This window comes from Myotis myotis, unplaced genomic scaffold, assembly GCF_014108235.1.
Source record: "Myotis myotis isolate mMyoMyo1 unplaced genomic scaffold, mMyoMyo1.p scaffold_m19_p_1, whole genome shotgun sequence".
NCBI lineage: Eukaryota > Metazoa > Chordata > Mammalia > Chiroptera > Vespertilionidae > Myotis > Myotis myotis.
In genome coordinates this window covers 111,762,855-111,782,219 of record NW_023416313.1, presented here as the reverse complement: position 1 = coordinate 111,782,219, position 19,365 = coordinate 111,762,855, and the positions used below count along the sequence as shown (strand labels likewise).

Here is a 19,365-nt window from a genome sequence, read left to right as displayed (position 1 = left end):
TTCTGACTCAGAGGCAGTGGTTTGGTGGGACTGAGATGGAGGGAAGGATGGAGGGCGGTGGCCTCGGTGATAACAGTGCCCTGAGCTGCCAAAAGGAGTTCTCCAGCCGATGCTCTCCTTCCAGTTTGTGGTTGGTAACTATCCCGATTGTTGAAGTCACACATCTTGATTTTGTTTTCTTCCTTCTTGGAACCGTTGTTTGCGTTGGATAAAATGCTGTTTTAACAGCTGCTCTAATCAGAAATGTTGTCGATTATTAACCCTGAGGGTAGTTTTTCTCTCAAAAATACTTCTCTAAGCTCCCTCAAAATGTGGAAATTTGGTTTCTTGGTAGGAAGTCATTTAGTGAAGTTGCTTAATTGCTGAGCGTCAGTTTCCCCATCTGAAAAATGGAGATTTTAGTAAGTGCCTTCCTGTCAGGGTGATTGTGAGGTCACACACATATGACGCTTGGAAGAGCTGCAGCTGCGGATGTCAGCCGTTATTATCGTGTTAAGAGTGGTCCTCTCTGGCCCACTTTCTATTTCCAGGACTTCCCCTCTTGCTATCACCACCCTCAATTAAAAAAAAAAATGATTGTGAAAAAAAATCATGTAGTGGACAGTTTTCCTGTTCATTCTTTGACTCACCAGAGTACCCCAAGCCGTTCGGTGGCCTGTGTAGAGATGGGGAGGGGAATGCTGCTGCAGCAGGTGATGGCACGGGTACAGCCAGAAGGGCCAGGAGGGATGCAGTTTTTGCATACTTTTCCACCCCCAGCTCTTGCCAACCCAAACAAATCCCAGACCTGAGGACAGGGCCGCTGTGGTTTATTATAAAGCCCTCGGGGTGGAAGACCGCCCCTCCTCTGCCGGCCCCAGCCCGGTACAGTCTTGTCTCATGGGGCACTAAAGTTCAAACTGTGCCTGAGGCCTCTGCATTGAGGTCATGCCCAGGAGAGAGCCTGGATGCCGAACTCAGGCCTCCAGAACATTCCATGTCTGTGTAGCTGTTCCGAGGGCCCTGTTTGTGGTGTTGGAAGACAGGTGAAGGAGGCAGAAACCGCTTTCAGAGGGGTGGAAGTCAGAGCGGGAACTTACTCCGATGACACTGTGGTCACCTGGTAGCCTGGATACCAAGCCTTGAATTGGGCACAGCTACCTGAAATCCTGGCAGATCATAACGAGAGGACGCTGGACTCCAACCAGGCCCGGGGAGAAGTTCCCACGGAGGAGAAGCCTATGGCTGCATGTTTGCTGATGAGTGTGGGGAAGGGGAAGTCAGCTACTTTTCCTGTAACTATCAAGACTCCGACACTTGGCCTATCTGCTAGAGGAAGTAGGCAGTAGCTGGGAACCCTTTCATAACCACCTACCCCAGAGATGGTGAGAGTTGTAGCTGCTGAGTAGGCCAGAGTGACCCGGAAGTTCAGAGCCTGCTGTCAGCCTGCTGGCTGTGGAGAGGGGCCACAGCCAGAGACCCACCAAGGTGGCTGTGGTTGGTCTAGCTCTCAAAGGGCGTGGCTGCTGCCCACCCACCTCCCACTAGTATGTCAACACTTCATCCACCGCGGTCCCTCCCATAGATGCTGTCCACACTGGGGCAGGCCCACGTCAGCGGCTAGGGGGACACTCCACTGTGAAAAATAAATACAGGGAGGCCAGTGAGATTCTTTTGGCGAAACATTTATTGAGCGCCTACTATGTGCTGAGCACTGCTATGCTGGTTATTTGAGGTAAGAGGCCTTGGACCAACTGAGCTTCCTAAGCAGTGAACCTAGTTTATTTCTGTTTGTTTTTATATCTCTTTCCATCCTTATTTGGCACATAAACATGACCATTGAGTGACCTTGTTGCTCTATGCGGCTTTGGACTGAGATGCAGGCTAGCCGATTGTTTCTAGAACTCCTGCCATATGCAGCCCTGACTTTCAGAATTCATTCTCCTTCCCCACTATCAGTTGATTTGGGGGAGGAAAAAATGAACAGAAATGTGAAAAACCCTCTTTTGGAGTCGAATCGTCCCACTTACCTAGATTAATAATTTATACAACAATTACTTAGTAATCTTCCCAGGTTCCTTACAATACGAATGACAGGTTTCCAGTAGGTGGGGCCAGGGATGCTGCGAAAAACCCTACAGTGCACAGAAAACCCTACAGCAGTGGTTCTCAACCTTCTGGCCCTTTTAATACAGTTCCTCATGTTGTGACCCCAACCATAAATTATTTTCGTTGCTACTTCATAACTGTAATTTTGCTACTTTTATGAATCGTAATTTCCCAGGGATTCAGAGGTCCAGGGCCTGTTTGTAAGCCGGCATTGCTTTTATTTTAAGTGCACAAGGATTTCTCATCCAGAATCATTTGACATGCAGATGATCACAGATTTTTAAAGGCTGTTGTCATGGTTTTGTCTCTGGAAGATTGCTGTGTGCTGATGAGAGCTCTGAAGCCAGTGCTGGGCCCTCAGCCTCGGTGGCCTCAGGATTTAGAAGGAGATAAGAGAAGCAATTGTGAGACTTGTCTGTTAGTAGGTCTAAGGTCTTCCCGGTCTGGCCTCAGTTAACCGTTTAGCACCACTCTCTTTTAACCTCTTTCTACCTGGCATTCACATAGCACATGGGTAGCTGAACCAGTTGGTGTTTTTCTAAATGTGATCCTTTCCGGAGTGTTAGGAGGCGGGATAGGGAATTGATAAGCCTTTCTATGATCAACTTCAGTGAAGCCTTAGGAATCTAAAGAGTTGCCTCCTGAGCAGCTTCTAGGAAAGGCGATACTTTACCCTAAGAAATGCAGTGTTAACGGTGAGATTTTAGGCTGGGCAGCACGTATATGGGAGAAGCAGCAGTGAAAAGTGGGGGTACAGGAGACCCTGTAAGCCTGGCATGAAGCTGGCCCCACGGGACCCTTTGGTACATGACCCCCCGGGGGCTTCCTGGCGACCTCCCGATTTGTCTGAGAGCCTGTGTTGCTGTTGCCATTTGGGCCACTGGGCATAGCAGTCCCTTCCTCACCGCGCTATTTCCCTCTCGTAATAGGTTTTGCTGGGGTGTGCGGGCTGTGTGTGTGTGTGTTGGGGGGGGGGGGGGGTTGGGGGAGCGGTCATTCTTGTTTTGTATTACTCTGTTTTTCATTAGAGCTTTCATCCAAAGGAGACAAACCATATTCTGACCCAAACAGCTGGACCACCTCTGACAGAAAATTGGAGATCCCCAGAATGTAGGCAGAGTGGTTGGGGAGTTGGAAGACTTCTTCATGCTGTGATTTAGCCAAGAGGCTCCTGAGGGTGGAAAAGATGAGCCGGTGGGAGGGTCTGTGGTTTGGGGCTGTTTGCACTTCCACTTGTCTGACATTTTGGCGACAATTTATTTGCCTGAACTTCATGAGGTCTCTTTTCTTTTGCAGACAGAGATTGCGAAGAGACTGAACACAATTTTAGCACAGATCATGCCTTTCCTGTCACAAGAGGTAAGACTTTTTGTTGTGTCCTTGTCTTTCCAAAGCAGCCACTGGCTGATGAGGTCCCACCAGAGCTCTAGCCCCTGTTCGTTCATAGGACTGAAGTTGAAGTTGACAACCTGGGGTTTACAGAGCCTTCTCCAGCCAGTTCAGGGCTGGGAGCCACATCAGAGGAACAATGTGCTCCTTTTTCTGGTGGGACTAATTCTCTGCCACTATCTGAGACCAGAGAGGGCGGTTCTGGCCTGCCACTGGGGTAGCAATGGGCAGCAGGTGCCTCTGTGCCCCCATGCTGTATCCAGTTCAACCTCTGCTTTCCTGTGCTTGAAATTCCACACCTAGAGCCATCTAGGAGCAAGGACACCTTGTCAGTCAGTGTCAAGACCCAGACCCTGTGAGGGGAACCAGTACCCACAGGGGACCCCACCCTTCAGAACAGTGCACTCTCCAAAGGCACACCTTATCGCTCACATCACCTTCTAAGCCACTTTGCAAGGGGCCCCCACCTGAGGAAGGTGCTGAGCTAGTGGAAACGTCTCCAAGGACGCTCTTTGGTACAGGGTGGACAGATAGGCTGCCTGCGAGGCCCATTTCCGTCTGGCAGAGCTCACTTCGGCTGGGGCAGGCCCTGCCCTCCATGCCCCTCCTGGGCCCTTCTCACCTCACTCCTGGAGCCCTGGGTCAAAAATGATGGACTTCTTGTAAGAACAGGATATAGCCATGTCCTCAGAGTTTGCAGCCTGGTAGGGAAGACAGCCGCATACGAAGCTGGTGCTACCTCAAGGCTGAAGGGAATGAATACACCGAAAAATGTTTTTTTAAAAAAGACTCTTTTACAGAAGCTTAGGTTCATAGCAGAACTGAGTGGAAAGTACAGAGGTTTCCCATAGCTGCCCCCACCAGAGGGGTGCATTTGTTGCAGCTTTTGAACACAACATGGACACATCTTCATCACCCAAAGTCAACTCATTGCTTACTTTTGAGTTCATTATGATGCTTTTCTTTATCTTTCTGTGTAGACATACGTTTTTGTTTTCTCTCTATTTAGATACAGATTTGATTCTATTTAGATACACATGTATTTCTTCTGAACCCTTTGAGTGTAAACTGCAGACATCCTGACAGCTCACCACTCACTGCTCCCACTGCGTCTTCTAACAATGTGTACAGGCTTCTGCGTGACTCCAATACCGTTACTGCATTTAGAACATTAATAATCATTCAGTAATGCCGTCCGATGTCCAGCTTGTAGTCTAGCGCATGGAGAACAGTTTTTTTGTATGTCTGTTGGAGGGGGGCCATTGACCAATACCCATCTTCTGGTTCATTTATATTTTAATTTAAAACAATTTATACGAAGTTTTGATTGCAAAAGTAATACATGCTCATTGAAAAAGATCTAAAGAAGAAAGTGAAAATGCCCTGTCCGTGACCCACCTGTGTCCCCTGCCAGTGTCGAGGACCTCCTCTGCCTATGCCTCTGTGCAGCTAGGCGGGTGCCTGGCCCCAGCTGCCACAGTTAACCCCTTCCGTTCCCTCCAGCACCAGCAGCAGGTGGCGCAGGCTGTGGAACGTGCCAAGCAGGTCACCATGACGGAGCTGAATGCCATCATCGGGGTACGTGGACTCCCCAATCTGCCTCTCACCGTGTGTATAGCCCTTTTATTCCTCTCATTTATCATAACCAGAGATCGATTTTGATCTCAGCTGGCCTCAAAGAATGGCGGCCCCAGGACTCCATCTCCTGAAGCATTTCATAGGCTTGGGTCCATTTGGGGCTCTCTCCCCGTTGGGTCCCTCATTGCCCACCCAAGTCCCTGAATTAAAGACATATCTCAAATCAACCTCTAAACTCATTATCCCTGTTCTCCCTCAACTTTTGGTGTCCCCGCCATTGAGGGGGATGGGCTCTGAGATCACGTTTAAGACCAGGCTGACTGATGGGGTCCCCCAACCTCCTCCTCATGCCTTCCAAGGGCCTGTCTGCTCTATCCCCTCTCCCTGGCAAAGGTCTGCCTTTCTTTAGCCATCTGGGATCAGAACTGTCTCTGTTGTACTGTTGATGTGAAGCGTGCTGTGGAATTTGGGGTTGGGCCTTGCTGACCCATGCACTCAGCTGCCTGGCTGAGCCTTCCTCATGTGCCCTTGTGAATTCCAGCTGCGGGACCTAGACAGGTTATCCTGACCTCCGAGGTCAAGGGAACAGGGAAAAATATCCCAGACCTCTTTACGAACCCACTTCTTGTTTGATTCCTCAGCGAAAGGAGGAAGCCAGATCTTTCCCCAGCCCCTACCTGGCTTGCATCTTTAGTTCTTGGATGCAAATAGCATCTTTCTCTTGATTGGTGCTTTGGTTGAGGCTAAGGATGTTTAAGGTAAACATCTGAGAAAAAAAACACCTTTTCAGTGTGACTTTGGACAAGGTCCTTACCCTTGGGGTATTCTTGTTCACCTTTTGTCCCTAAAGTGATAAAACGCAGGGAGTGGGTGAGATCACTGCTTCCCATCCACAGACAGCTGGGTCAGGGTCCCCAAGGGGTCCAAGGGGTCTTTGGAACAATGTAGATTCCAGGGAATTCGCCACAGAGTTCTTTTCCATAGATCTGGAATTATTCTGAAGGATAGTCAGAATAATTGGGAAACAGTGGACTCGTTGGCCGGGGGCCCTTCAGCCCTAACGTTCTGGGGTTCTGGCTGGTTTTCATTCTTTTTTCTCCTTAAATGAGGTCATTATTTCAAAGTAGAACTGCAGGCTCCAGAGTTTTCTGCTTGGTGGGGTAGATGGTGACTCTTGGCTTTTCATTTCGGGGCAGAAACCTGGAGACTTGTGTTCTAGTTCTGGCTCTTCCCGTGTGACCTCGGGCAGGCTCATTTCTTCTTCCAGCCTCAGTTTCTGCATCTGTAAAAGGAGGGCGTGGGCCAGCTCATCTCTCTGGCTCAGGAATGCCTGGAGGCGGAGGTCTGAGTGACAGAGATGCTGGGGGTCCCGACCCTCCCTCTTGCCATTGGGATCCACGGTGGTTATGTGGTCCTGTACTCCTGGTGTGAGCTCCGTGGCAGCTCCCCACCGCTGCTGGGGAAGGGCATGAAGTGTTAGACCCGTCCTGGTAGCATTCGGGGAGGAGCAGACCCTCATCTGTTATGTGCGAGGAGCATGGGGGAGTTTGGAAAGGGGACTGAGCAAGCAATGTTTTTAGCCATTGAGTTTTGGGGGGCAGCACCCCCAGGGGGGACATCATAATACCAAAGTTTGATGTCTCTTTAGGATCCTCTAACCCAGTGTTGGGACCAGGAGCTTTGTGGGGTGCTGTCCTGTGCATTGGAGGTTGTTCAGCAGTCCTGGCCTCTACTTACTGGATGCCAGTAGCAGCCCCCCACATTGTGGCATCCAGCACTGTCTCTAGACATTGCCAAGTGTCTGTGTGGGAGGGGCAGAATGGCTCCTGGTGGAGAACCACTGCTCTGTCCAGCCAATGCCCTTGTTTTTCAGAGAGGAAAAGTGATTTAGGGACGGTCACATACTGTTCAGGAGCAAAGCCAGGCAGAGGCCCAGGGGCCAACTCCCAGCCCAGGGCTCAGCCTCCATCCTGTGTCCTCTGTCTCAGTGGCCAGTTCCTGTCTCATGGCTCAGCTGACAGGGGTAGAAGGGGGATCAGGGGTAACAAGCACATTGTGAGCTCTGTCCTGGAATTTCTCCTCTTCCAGCGCCTCATCCCCATGCCCTTTTCAGGATGAGCCCTCCCCTCCCTACAGTGGCCACAGTGGGGTCCCCTCTCCCCCTCTTTTTCCCCTTTGGAATTAAAATCCTCTTATGAAAATAGTTTTTTTTAACTTCTACAAAAGAGTGAAATTGGGGTAGAAGCGCTGCTTGGATTAGCTCCACTTCCTTTAAGTATTTAGGAAGCTACAAGTTAGGTCAAGGCAGCTCCAGGCAGATATTGGAATTCAATTAAAGCCAACGAGTGGGGCCTGTGACCCCCATTTTCAAGGTAATTGCTTCTGCAGCTCTGAGTGAATGCAGCCGTTGCCCTGTCATTAAGCAGGCAGCCGTCTAATCGCTGCGCCTGACAGAGCCTCACAAGGCAGGAATTACGGACAGCTGAGGCCCGTTGCACTGGGAGCCAGGCTTGTCTGCAAGCCAACGAGAAGATGGCTCACCTCCTCAGGAAGGAGAGGGGAGAGTGAGCTTGCAGCTAACTAAGCTGACTTTAGAAAGTGAGGTGGAGAAGGAGGGCAGGGGGCAGGGGGCCAGGAGGGCCGCAGGCTGGTGGCAAGAGAGTAGATGTCTTGTCCCCAGCCATAAAGGGCAGTGAAGAGAAGGTCCAAAGAGGCTCTTAATATGCCCATGGTGCTGTGGATCAGCCCCTCTAGAGGGGGAAGTAGCTCAGCCCCTTGGTCTGGGAATTAGGAGAGCTTTGAGCAAGTTGCTTCATCCCTTCCCCTCCCCTCTCCCCCGGGCTCGGTCAAGGCCTCAGTTTCCCCATTTGGGAAAAGATGGAGAAGAACTAGGCAAGTTTCATAAATGTGCCTCCTGCTTCAGTCAGTTGTTTAGGGCTCTGTTGGGCATGGAGTTAAAGGATTCTGGGGCCATGTCTTGGCTCAGCTCAGAGAGAGGTGAGAGATAAGTTAGGTATGTCTGGCGTGGGCATGCCTGTAGCTAATTGAATACTTACTGCGTGAACTGAGATACCTCTAGGGCGGTGGGGAACGTCCAGCCTGCAGACTGTAAAAGACCTGAGAAAGCATTTGTTCTGGCCCTGCCAAGGCATTAGGGGTGAGTTAATTAAATGTTTGACTAAATATAGCAGGCTAATTTTTAAGTTGATAATTTTGTATGGCTTGTGAACGATGTTACAAATATCCAAATGGCCCTTGGCAGAAAAAAGGTTCCCCACCCCTGCTCTAGGGTCTCCCTTTCCTGGTAAGAAGGGCCAGGATCCAGCATCAGATTAGTGTGAGAAGAGAGGAGATAGGGGGACTGGTCCAGGGAGCTCAGGCTCGCGGGCCCAGCCCACCTACTCCCCTGTGAGGCCACAGGGAACTCGTGTCCATCTAGGAAAGACAGGCTGGAAGATATCTCTGCTAGTCGGGGCCTGGCAGGACCCAGTTCCTATAGACCCCCTACTGTTACATGTACTTTATTAAAATGTGTGTGTGGGGGTGGGGGGAGGGGGAGGAGGAGAAAGAGGGAGTTTGTATTTATCTAGAGTGGTGAAGCCATACCTAAGGTTCTTGCATTCACTCCAGGATGTCGTTGAGCTGGATTCTGTTGATTGAATTTTTTTAAATGTATTTTTCTTGATTTCAGAGAGGAAGAGAGAGAGAAACATCAATGATGAGAGAGAATCATTGTTTGGCTGTCTCCTGCATGCCCCCTTCTGGGGATGGAGCCCACAACCTGGGCATGTGCCCTGACTTGGAATCGAACCGTGACCTCATGGTTCATAGGTCAACGCTCAACCCCCGAGCCACACCAGCTGGGCAGTTGATTGAATTTTACAGGAGGAAGAAGGGTGGCAAGAGAGTAGGCCTTAGAATGCATCGTTTCTTTCAGCCAGGCGGCCGTGGTGGAGACAAGTAATGTTGGGGTTGAGTCCTGGTTCTGGTTGTTTCTGGCAGAGGCCCTTAGCCTCTCTGACCCTGACCCCATCTCTGAACTGGGGATCAGAAGGGTTGTTGTGATCCCCACCAGCTATGGGTCCACCAGCCATGAGAAGCAAAGGAAGGAGTGGAGGCTTGGGGCTGCTCCCCCTCTCCTTAAAGGGCAAGAAGTGTTCATTGTATACAGTGAGGACTCTGTGCTTGCTTTGGTGGACATCTTCAGTGGGTCGTGGCTCTGGAGGCATTTAGAGAACACAGAACTTCACTAAGTTTAGCCCAACTCGTGAACCTGAGGAGTGAAGCATTAAATGAGCTCACAAAAACATAGAGCATGATCTGCTTAATCCAATTACATATACTCTACAGACAGCCTTCCCAGTGGCCTCGCTTGTAAGTGGCCATACCTCCTGAGCCCAGGGCACAGGCACTTGGCACACGTGTGGAGGATGGGGACACACGAAAGCCCCATAGGACACCTTCTTGGACATGCTTGTGTTCTGGTATGAAATGGTAAAGAGGCAGGAAGAACATTCGTGGGTGGGCTTGGTCCAGTTTCCTAGCCCCTCTTCTGGGGTTGGAGGTGGAGCGGGGCGGGCGGGTGGTTGACTTCCTTTCACATCATGGATGGAGGAGTCCCAGAGTGAGAAGGAATAGTGGAAACCGGAGTCAGGCTGCTGCAAAGCGGTCAGCTCAGGGCCCTCCTCAGACTATGGACTTGATTCCTTTTTCCTCAATTGAAAATATGGTCATCCTCTCACTCACATGTTACTGTGTTTTGGCACATTGTCCTCTGAAGTCAGGGATGTCACAGGGGGTAGAAATGCAGCCTGAGGAGGGCCGTGCCCTGCCTGCCTGCCTGCCTGCCTGCAGAGGGGCTGGGCTGTGACATGGGGGTGGTGAGATGCACGGATCGTCAATTGCCAGCTGGCTCCCCCCGCCCCACTAGGGAGAAAACTATGTTTCACTGTGTTGTTACGAAGACCTGTGCCCAACCAGCCCTTGGCATCTGCCCCCACCCTGAGAAGGAAGCCTTGGAGGCTGTCTCTTCTGTTCCTGTTTCCTGGAGCCTGTCGGGCCACTCTTGACTGCCTTCAGATCGCTCAGAGGAGACCTTCTGGCTGTGCAGGGGGGGAACTCCGGTACTTGAAGATGAGAAGTACATGGCACCATGGAAGTTTCCTTTCCTCCGTTGTAAAGAAGACTTGTGCTTGACATGCTAACAGCAGAAACCACCCCTCAGTCTTGGAAGTGCAACAGCTTTGCAAGCCTCTGTTTTCCAAGTTTCTGATGCTGGTTCACTGGTTCATGTTTCAGGGAAGGAAGCAGGAAGCCACACTGATGCTCCTTGTCCCAAATAACAGTCTGAGCTGCATCTAAATGGGCCTTGGAGAGGAAGCATGGATGTGGGAGGTGGATGGTCACTCTTGGACAGAGCCACTGTGCTGTCTTACTTCCCAGCCCCTCTCTCTCCATGTTTACCTTTTCCCGGCAAACACGTCAGGCACCATATTTGAGGTGCTGGGACAGATAAAACAAGGTCTCTTTTTCTGGAAGCCACAAGTTGCCAAGCATCATATAAAGATGAAAGACATAGTTATATTTGCAGTCCAGTCATAGATTTTGCTAATATTAACTGAGCACCTGCTTTGCCTTGACATGTAGTAAAGCATGTGATCCTTGCACAACCTGAAGAAATGGGTTGCATTCTGATTCCCATTTCACGGATGAGGAAATTGAGCCCAGAGAGGTCCGCTGACTCATCTAAGGTCTCAACTGGTAAAGGACATCTGGCTGTCCACCTTAGTCTGCCTGGTTTCAAGTCTGAGCCGTTAGAACTCTTAGAAGGGAGAAGCTGACCAGGAGGATGGGAGCTTCTAGAGGAGGTGGCATTTGAAAGATGAGCCTAGAAGGTTGGGTGCCAGGGCAGACCTTACCTGGTAAGGTAAGAATCAGGGTGTTTCCATGGCTACCAATCTTCAATAAGCTCTTTCTGTAGACACAGAATTGCTAATGGAGGAGTTAGCCCTGTTCCCAGGCAGCAGAGCTACTTCTTTGAAGCCAGGATATCCTCCCTTCCTCTTTCCCTTCTCCCTCCAGTGATCTTATTGGCCATACACAGTAAAGAGTAGACTAAATACCTCCATTTTTGCTTTCTGGAATTTTACTGAATAGTTAACTGTAGTAGTATTGGAGGGCCTACCAGCAACTGGTCTAAAACCATAGGGCCCCCAGCAGAGACTCATTTTAAAACTTGGCATCTAGATAAAGTTGAATGGTCCAGCCCTGGCCAATTTAGCTCAGTGGTTAGAATATAGATGGAAGGTTGAGGGTTCAATCTCTGGCCCCCAGTCAGGGTGAGTGTGGGAGGCTACTAATCCATCAATTTGTCTCTTAATGAAAAAAATATCCTCAGGTGAGGATTAAAAAAAAAAAAAGTTGAATGGCTCAACCACACCAGGGAATACTATGCAGCCATTAAAAAGGAAATATTGATTTGTTTGTAATCCTCTAAATTAAAATCCAATTGTATAACAATAAAATTAACAAGAGCCTATTTGTTTAGAAATACATTTGAAATTTATGGATTTTCATAAAGGAAAATCTAAACAGATGAACAGTCGATGTTCCAGGGAGTGGGATTGAAGGGTAAGATTTTTGGAAAAAATTGTAAATCTCTACTTATTTGTGATATTTCTGACATTGAGCATGTATTACTTTTGTAATTAGATATAAAAATTACATTTTCTTGACACAGAAAAGGTGGGGGACCTCAGCTCTAAGCTCCAGTCCCAGAAAGCTGAGTCCAGCCGGTGGGTTGGATCTCTGCACTGGGTTCCTGTGACTCCAGCTCCCCAGTCCCTGCACTTGGTTCCTGCTTGGGCATCTTGGGGACAGAGCTGGGGTCAGGTCACACTGGGACCAGTGCCCAACAGCAGCTTCTGTAAACTGCCCAGCAACAGACGTCCCAGGTCTTGGCTGCAAGTCCCAGCCTTTCTCCCAGAGCTGAGAAACGAGCTCTCTGGGCCAAGAGTGCGGTGGTAGCTGTGATTGCCATTAACTTTGGGGTGGGCCAGGTTGGCAGTTTACAGCTTAGCTGTGGGAGAGCGGGATAGGTAACTTCTGACCTCAAATACTTCCTCTTGGAGCCTTACCTCCAATCAGAACTGTGGGCCTTTACTGTGTGTTGCCATGGGTCAGCAGTGGCCCCAAAGCCACAGTTAACATTGACACGCACGCTTATCAGACTTTGGCTCTTTGTCCCCCCACACCCCCAAAGAGCTCTTCTTGCTTTGGGGTCCTGCTTAGGAATATTCTCTGGATGAGGTTGGTGGCTGATAGATTTGAGCCCAGATCCCACTTACTAGAGATGGGACTTTGCTAGTTACTGGCTACTCCCCCTACCCCCTCAAGCGTCAGTTATTCATCTGTAAAATGGGCACAACCCCCCCTTTGCCAGGTGATTGGAAGGGTCAGAGATAATATTGGAAATGCCCAGGCATTCATTAATGTTGGTTCCCTCCTCTTGTGCTAGTTGAGAGGAAAGATGTATGTACAGGTGGGTACCAGCACATCCAAGGCCCCAGCCTAGGAATGTTAAGACAAAGGGCATTTTGTCCTGGCTGCAGGGGAGAGATCTAAGGCTGCCCTAAGCCAGTGATGGCGAACCTATGACACGCGTGTCAGAGGTGACACACGAACTCATTTTTTTGGTTTTTCTTTGTTAAGTGGCATTTAAATATATAAAATAAATATCAAAAATATGTCTTTGTTTTACTATGGTTGCAAATATCAAAAAATGTCTATATGTGACACGGCACCAGAGTTAAGTTAGGGTTTTTCAAAATGCTGACACGTCGAGCTCAAAAGGTTCGCCATCACTGCCGTAAGCCAATCCCTTGGGTGTGGGAGGGGGGAGAAAGGAAGAGAGGACCCCGAGGCTAGTGCTGGGAAGGGGTATGGTGTCTGGAGCAGGGAGCCAAACTCCTTTGCTAGGGACTGTTATCGTTGCTGTTGTTGATAATGCTGAGTTAATCAGATCAAGGTTTAGAACAGAGGGGAGATATTGTAAGCCCTCTGGTAAATGTTAGCTACTGCTATGAGCTCACTTAATGAGTAACCTGCCTGAGGTCACACAGTAAGAAGTGCCAGAGCTGGGATTTGCATCCTGCACTGGTTCTAAAGGGTCCACTGTTTTCTTCGTTGTTTATTGATTTGAGAGAGAGACATAGATGTGTTGCTGCACTTACTTATGCATTCCTTGGTTAATTCTTGTATGTGTCCTGACTGGGGACCGAACCCACAGCCTTGGCATATCAGGACTGCTCTAACCACTGAGTGACCCAGCCAGGGAAGACTCCACTCTTGTTACCCTCTTCTTCACTCTGATGTCCAGTGACATTAGTTCTCATTTCACAGCCTCGGCCTCCTTTTGATCTTGGACTTGGCTGCTGGAGCCAGCCCTCGCTCCAAGACAGGCCTGGAGTGCCTCAGTGTTAGGGGAGCCTTCTCTGTGATAAGGGCTCAGGGCGGGGGGTGCTGGCTGCTAATGTTGAAGGCATGTAAGCGTGAACAAACATGAACTACCAGGAGCTTAGAAATGGACCCCCTCCACTGAGAGGGAGCCCCGATGGCTGGTTTTTAAATGCATGCTTTATTTATCTTTGACTTTTAAACATGGAGAAGTTTTATCCTGAATTGGGTGGGGGGACAGGTGGAGTGTTTGAAGACGTAAATCTTGTATCTAAATTGCAGTCCATTAACAGACTTCCTTTAGCAATACAGCATGTGGACTGAGCCGGGGACAAAGGTTTTGAGGGGCCTTTCCCCCTGCTGCCACATGAAGGAAGCCTGTGGCTTCCCCTGCCCTTTTCTGCTCAGCTGTGCTCACCACCAACTTCGTTGCAGCAACAGCAGCTCCAGGCGCAGCACCTCTCCCATGCCACGCATGGCCCCCCGGTCCAGCTGCCACCCCACCCATCAGGCCTCCAGCCTCCAGGGATCCCCCCGGTGACAGGGAGCAGCTCGGGGCTGCTGGCACTTGGAGCCCTGGGCAGCCAGGCCCACATGACAGTGAAGGACGAGAAGAACCACCATGAGCTGGACCACAGAGGTGCGGCCTAGATCTGGGGCTGGGGGCAGAGGGCAGAGGGCAGGGCTGGGCTGGGCTGGGGCAGAGGTCCGGTAGGCCCCACTGTAAGTGGACACAGCAAATGCTGTCCCCCTAGGATCAGGAGTTAGCAAAAGCTTTGGAGCTGTCTCTTGAATTCCTGGTGGGTGGGAACAAGAGTCCCATCACCCATGCCAATCCCGTCCATCCCCCCCAGTCCCCAATGTACACCGGATTCTCTGCCTTGGAAGACACCTTGTTCATTCATCCTAGAGTGCCCTCCACTCCTATCTTCCTAGACACCGTGCCTAGTCTTAAGGGCCGGCCTCAGTCCCACGCCTTCAGGATGCCTTCCTGGCCAGGCTGGGGTCTTTTGCAAATTCACATAAGAGTTTAAGAGGTAGAGTCCCAAGAACTGAGCCTTTGTTACTGTCCTCTTGTATCCTACCCCTGGAAAGCGTTTGTCCTCCAGGATTATCGGTCCTCTGAGGGCAGGGGTATTGAACTGAACGTGTCTCACCCACGCAGGTGCCTTGGAAACGGCACGCAGTCAGCACTCACGTAAAGACTTGTGAGCTGACTGTCTTTAGGCAGAGGTTGCCACCACACTACTGCGGACGGTGCTTGGGAAGACTTGCAATGAGGACCTGCCCCCACCCTTCCCTGGGTCCTTACATGAGGACCCAGGAAGCTGCACAGGGCAGGCCCTCAGGAGGACTCAGTTCGAATGGGAAAGGAAGGGGCCGGCTTCCTGGGAGACCCTTTTCAAAAACCGCCACCTTGTGTGCTCTGCCCTGAGGTGGTCTTTCGAGCTTTATTGAGCTATAATTGACATATAACATAATGCCAATTCAAAGTATTCAGCGGGATGATTTCATCTGCCCTTAGATGTTTGCCAAGGCACACAGCTGGCACCTTCCGAGCCCCCTGGGCACCACATTCTTGGGCACTAGGGGCTTGGAGTGTCATCATCCTGCCCAGGATGGGGCCCCAAGGTGGCACCAGGCTGTGGGAGCCAGAGGCTTACATCTCTTCCCTGCAGTAGGATGGGACTCGCCCCGAGCAGGCAGGACAGTTAGGGTGCTAGTGCCCGACTGGTTAAGTAATCAGAGGCTTCTGCTTCCAGGGGCTTCTGGGAAAAGAGACAGAGAATGGTGTTAACTAAACAACAAACAACACCATTCTCACAATTTCTTTTTTTTAAAAAAGCAGTAATGTTCTCAATCCCAGATCTTATGGATATTTTCCATAGCTTGATCCTTCCCAAGCTTATGGCTTAAAAATTGCTGACTAGTAGCCGTGGTGTCCTCCTTGTCATGTCTGGGAGAGCCAGGCCACACAGGCTGCCCAGGACTGGTGGCCGGGGGAAGTGTTAGAATTGGGGCAATTAATTTCCAAACTGAGCAACGTCCCCTAAAGCCCTGCCTTGGCTGACCCACAGTGAGGCCAGCACTGCTGCTTGCTTGAAAACATTGAGACTGACCTTTTTTCTTTCTTTTTTGTTTTGGGGCCCTGACCCTCCTCCTGTCCTGGCCTTCGGTCCCCAAAGAGAGAGAATCCAGTGCGGTAAGTGTCAGCACTCCAGAACCAATTGGGTGTGTTTGGGGGCGGGAGGGGGGCACCAGGTGCTTTTTTGGTGGTGGTGGGGGGGAGTGTTGTCAGAAAATGGGAGTTGTTGTCACCTGTTGAGAGTGACCTTCAGTTGGGGAAGCCTTCATCTCCATCATTTGTCAAATAAAGTGCTCTGGCTAAATGAGCTCTAACTCCCTTTACAGGAGAAGTGGTTAACCAGAGAGGTCTGCTGGCCGGCACTGGGGCTTCCTAGGGGGTCTCTGGAGTCTCTGGGCTGATCCAGGGCTTAGGACAGTGATGGCGAACCTATGACATGCGTGTCAGAGGTCACACACGAACTCATTTTTTTGGTTGATTTTTCTTTGTTAAATGGCATTTAAACATATAAAATAAATATCAAAAATATTAAGTCTTTGTTTTACTATGGTTGCAAAGATCAAAAAATGTCTATATGTGACACGGCACCAGAGTTAAGTTAGGGTCTTACAAAATGCTGACACGCCGAGCTCAAAAGGTTCGCCATCACTGGCTTAGGACCTAGGTGTCCCACGTCCTGGGTGGGGGTGCTTCGCCACCCCCCGGGTTGGCTGCCCCCATATGGTCCTGCCTCCTCATGTTCTGAGGTTTCTCTCTGTTCTGGGTTTAAGAAAGTGCTAGGAAGTGAGCATTAAGGCCAGGCTGCCTGCACATCTGCCAGCTCTGAGATTTGTTGTAAATCTTTCTGATCACAGTGAGGCTCAGAGGTTCTGTTTCAAGTGAATAAGCCTTCTGAATAAGCACAGTGGAGTCTGGATAAAAAATATCCTCCAGCGATTAGCAAAGGCATTTTGTTCCTCATCGCTGTCCTTGTATCCGGGGCCACCTAATCTGCTAGGAGAGCTTTGTTACCTTGTGTTAAGTAGGACTTGGAAGGTCAGGCAGTTAACTAACCATCCCGACCCACCTCCCCTTCGCAGCCACTGCCCAGGCTGAGTGGGAGCCCCTCTGAGCAGCAGTGCTCGTGTCCCCTTTGGACTGGTCCTCGTGCTCAGAAATCCAGATCCACATGGTGGCCCAGGAGGGGCTCACTACATAAGAAAAGAAATAACTGAAGTTGAAAATTCATTCTGATGGTTTTAGTGTTGGTTCTTAGAAGGTGGCGTTTGGAGAAGTGGCTTGCCTCAATAGGAGAAGGCCGAGACTGGACCCCTCAAAGCTTAGGTCTGGTCCTGGCTTCATGGGACATTGGCTGACTCTCTTGGCCTCTCCCAGTCTCAGTTTCTTTATCTCTAACACTAGGGGCCCGGTGCACAAAATCTGTGCACAGCAGGGATTTGGGGGGGGGGGGTCCCCTCAGCCCAGCCTGCACCCTCTCCAATACGGGACCCCCGCCTGCCTGATTGCCCCTAACTGCCTCTGCCTGCCGGCCTGATCCCCCTAACTGCCCTAACTGCTCTCCCCTGCTGGCCTGATCTCCCCTAACCACCTCTGCCTCGGCACCCTCCACCATGGCTTTGTCTGGAAGGATGTCCAGTCTAATTAGCATATTACCCTTTTATTAGTGTAGAAGATAGATGGACATACTCCTTCCCAGCCAGCCTCTCAGCTTAGTTAGGCAGACCCCACCCCTCAGAACAGAACCCAGGGTCCCAGACCTGACCTGGTTAATGGACCTGTTGCAGAACAAAATGGGTCATTGAAGCCCAAAACCCTCCCTGTCTTCGCATCGCCCTCATCCTCATAGCTATTTGCTCTTGGCTTTGTGCCCCAGTTTATGAAAGCTTTCTGCTACAAGAAACCCCCAGGGAACCCTCAGGAGCTAAGCTGCTCACTCGATGTCACTCTCCCATATCCATGCACATCAGATGTATAAAGCAGCGGGGCAGGCTCAGGCCCCTGGAGAGTCCAGTGGGAATGAGTCAAGATGCCATCTGGGGGCGGGATGGGCAGCTTGGGAGAGGCAGTAGGGCTGTGTGCATGCGGGAATGGTGTTGGAGGGGGTGTAGACTGAAGCAATCAGCCCTTTGGAAACCAGGTTGTCAACAGATGTGGCCCACGGCCGGAAGGACAAGGCTTTGTCGGGGTGGGAGGGGGGAATGGCTGGACGGGCTGGAAGCTGTCCCAGAGGGGTTAGTCTAGAGTCCAATTAGAGGTAGCTTCATTCATATTTCCTTGCCTAGCCGAAGCAATAAAAAATACTTAGTTTTTTGGCCGCCTGCCAGCCAGAGGCGGGCTGGATCGATGCCGCTAAATGCCTGACATGACTCTCCGGTAGCAGCAGGGTTTTCAGCCTGACTGCATGAGAAGAAAGAGCTCGCTGTGCTCTGAGCTGCGCTCTGGGGCGCACGGAGAAACACGAGCTGCCACACGCCCCCTCCTCCCTGCCCGCCTGCAAGGATAGGGCCTGGAAGCATTTCTGCTTAGCGTGGGGCGGCCACCGTTGGAGGAAGGGAAATGAAATGACGGTGATTTTTCTGCCAGGCTTGCAGCAGCTAATTGAATTGCGGCTGTGCACACATCGACGTCACTCGCAGGGCTGTGGGGAAGGTTGAACTGCAGTTCCATTATAACTTCCATTTTTTTCTTCAAGGCTTGATAACTCTGCCATTTTAATTTGCTTTAGGCAGAAACTTGGCAGGGAAGGGATGCCCAGAAACCGGCTTAGCAAAGGAAATTAAGTTTGCAGCTGGTTTCCACACCATTCCCCCAAACGCCGGCGCTAACCCCCAGGAAAGTGGGAACACGGAGGTGTAGGCTCATCCCACCTGCCCTTTGATGCCCTCTTGTGTACAGACGTCCCTCTGCGTCCCCACGTGTCCTCATCACACACCTCTGCACTGCATGGATGTTGATGGCTTGGCCTTTCCCTTCTCTCTGGCTGGACTGGAAGCTCCCGGAAGGCAGCCTCTTCCTCCATCCTGGGCACCCGCTCCCCCCATCCCTTGCATGCTGGGTACTCAGAACAGGGGTGGGTTATGAGAAAGTGAGGGAAGGTTAGGGATTTGGCTCTCAGACCAGAGTAAACCTAACCAGCCGCCCCAAGGGGGACATTGGTTCTGGCTTTATTCTCTGGGCACAGAGGTTTGCCGGCAGGTGCCCCTCCCTAGGTCCCAGCCTGGTGTTGACAGCCACATGGTGCGTTCCTGCTGCCGTCACCCCGGGGAGCCCACAGGTCCTCCTCTGAAGGCGGCGCTCTCACCTTCCGGAGAGCGTTGTTTCCAGGCTGCCTCAGTTGTAGGCCCATCTTCCCCAGGCCTCGAGTTCCAAAGTGGTCTTGTTCCTGCTTGCTTTATATTTGAAGGGAGAACGCATCAGGTCCAGGCCGGAGGAACTTGGCTTTCCTTCATGTTGCCTCCTGTCAGCGGGCCTTGGGCACGCTTCCCGCTGCTTTCCCATTGTGACAGGAACAGGGAGGACTGCCGCCTCCCTGATGCCCTTTTCCCATCTCTCGGAGGGAAGTCGCTGCATTTCTGTCTCTTTGGAATCCTGGTATTTCTCTAAAGCTGTGCCTCCACTTAGAAAGCCTGTTGGCAGCAGTCATTCCTGTCGGGTCAGCAGAGGAAGATTTGCACACGGTTCCAGTTTGTCGGCTCAGATCCATCTTTCAGGACTTGGTGCAAGTTTTGCTTATCCCTTCTTGGAACAAATACGCGTGACAGGCATGAGAT

The 19,365-nt window shown here is 50.8% G+C and overlaps 1 protein-coding gene across 24 annotated transcripts in view; it reads left to right on the top strand.

Moving 5' to 3' along the window:
• The window catches only part of TLE3 (TLE family member 3, transcriptional corepressor), a 45,920-nt gene that overhangs the window by 15,658 nt on the left and 10,897 nt on the right, over positions 1–19,365 (top strand). For 12 of the 24 annotated variants that reach the window (XR_004973833.1, XR_004973836.1, XR_004973834.1 and 9 more), the window contains 4 exons: positions 3,385–3,447; positions 4,981–5,085; positions 13,945–14,149; positions 15,696–15,712. Coding sequence is in view for 21 of the 24 variants with exons in the window: in XM_036347457.1 (XP_036203350.1) it covers positions 3,385–3,447; positions 4,981–5,085; positions 13,945–14,149; positions 15,696–15,712 (390 nt within the window). In the remaining 3 variants the exon portion in view is untranslated. Of the gene's footprint in view, positions 1–3,384; positions 3,448–4,980; positions 5,086–13,917; positions 14,150–15,695; positions 15,713–19,365 lie in introns of all 24 variants that reach the window. The other 12 variants (XM_036347466.1, XM_036347421.1, XM_036347474.1 and 9 more) reach the window with 6 other exon arrangements.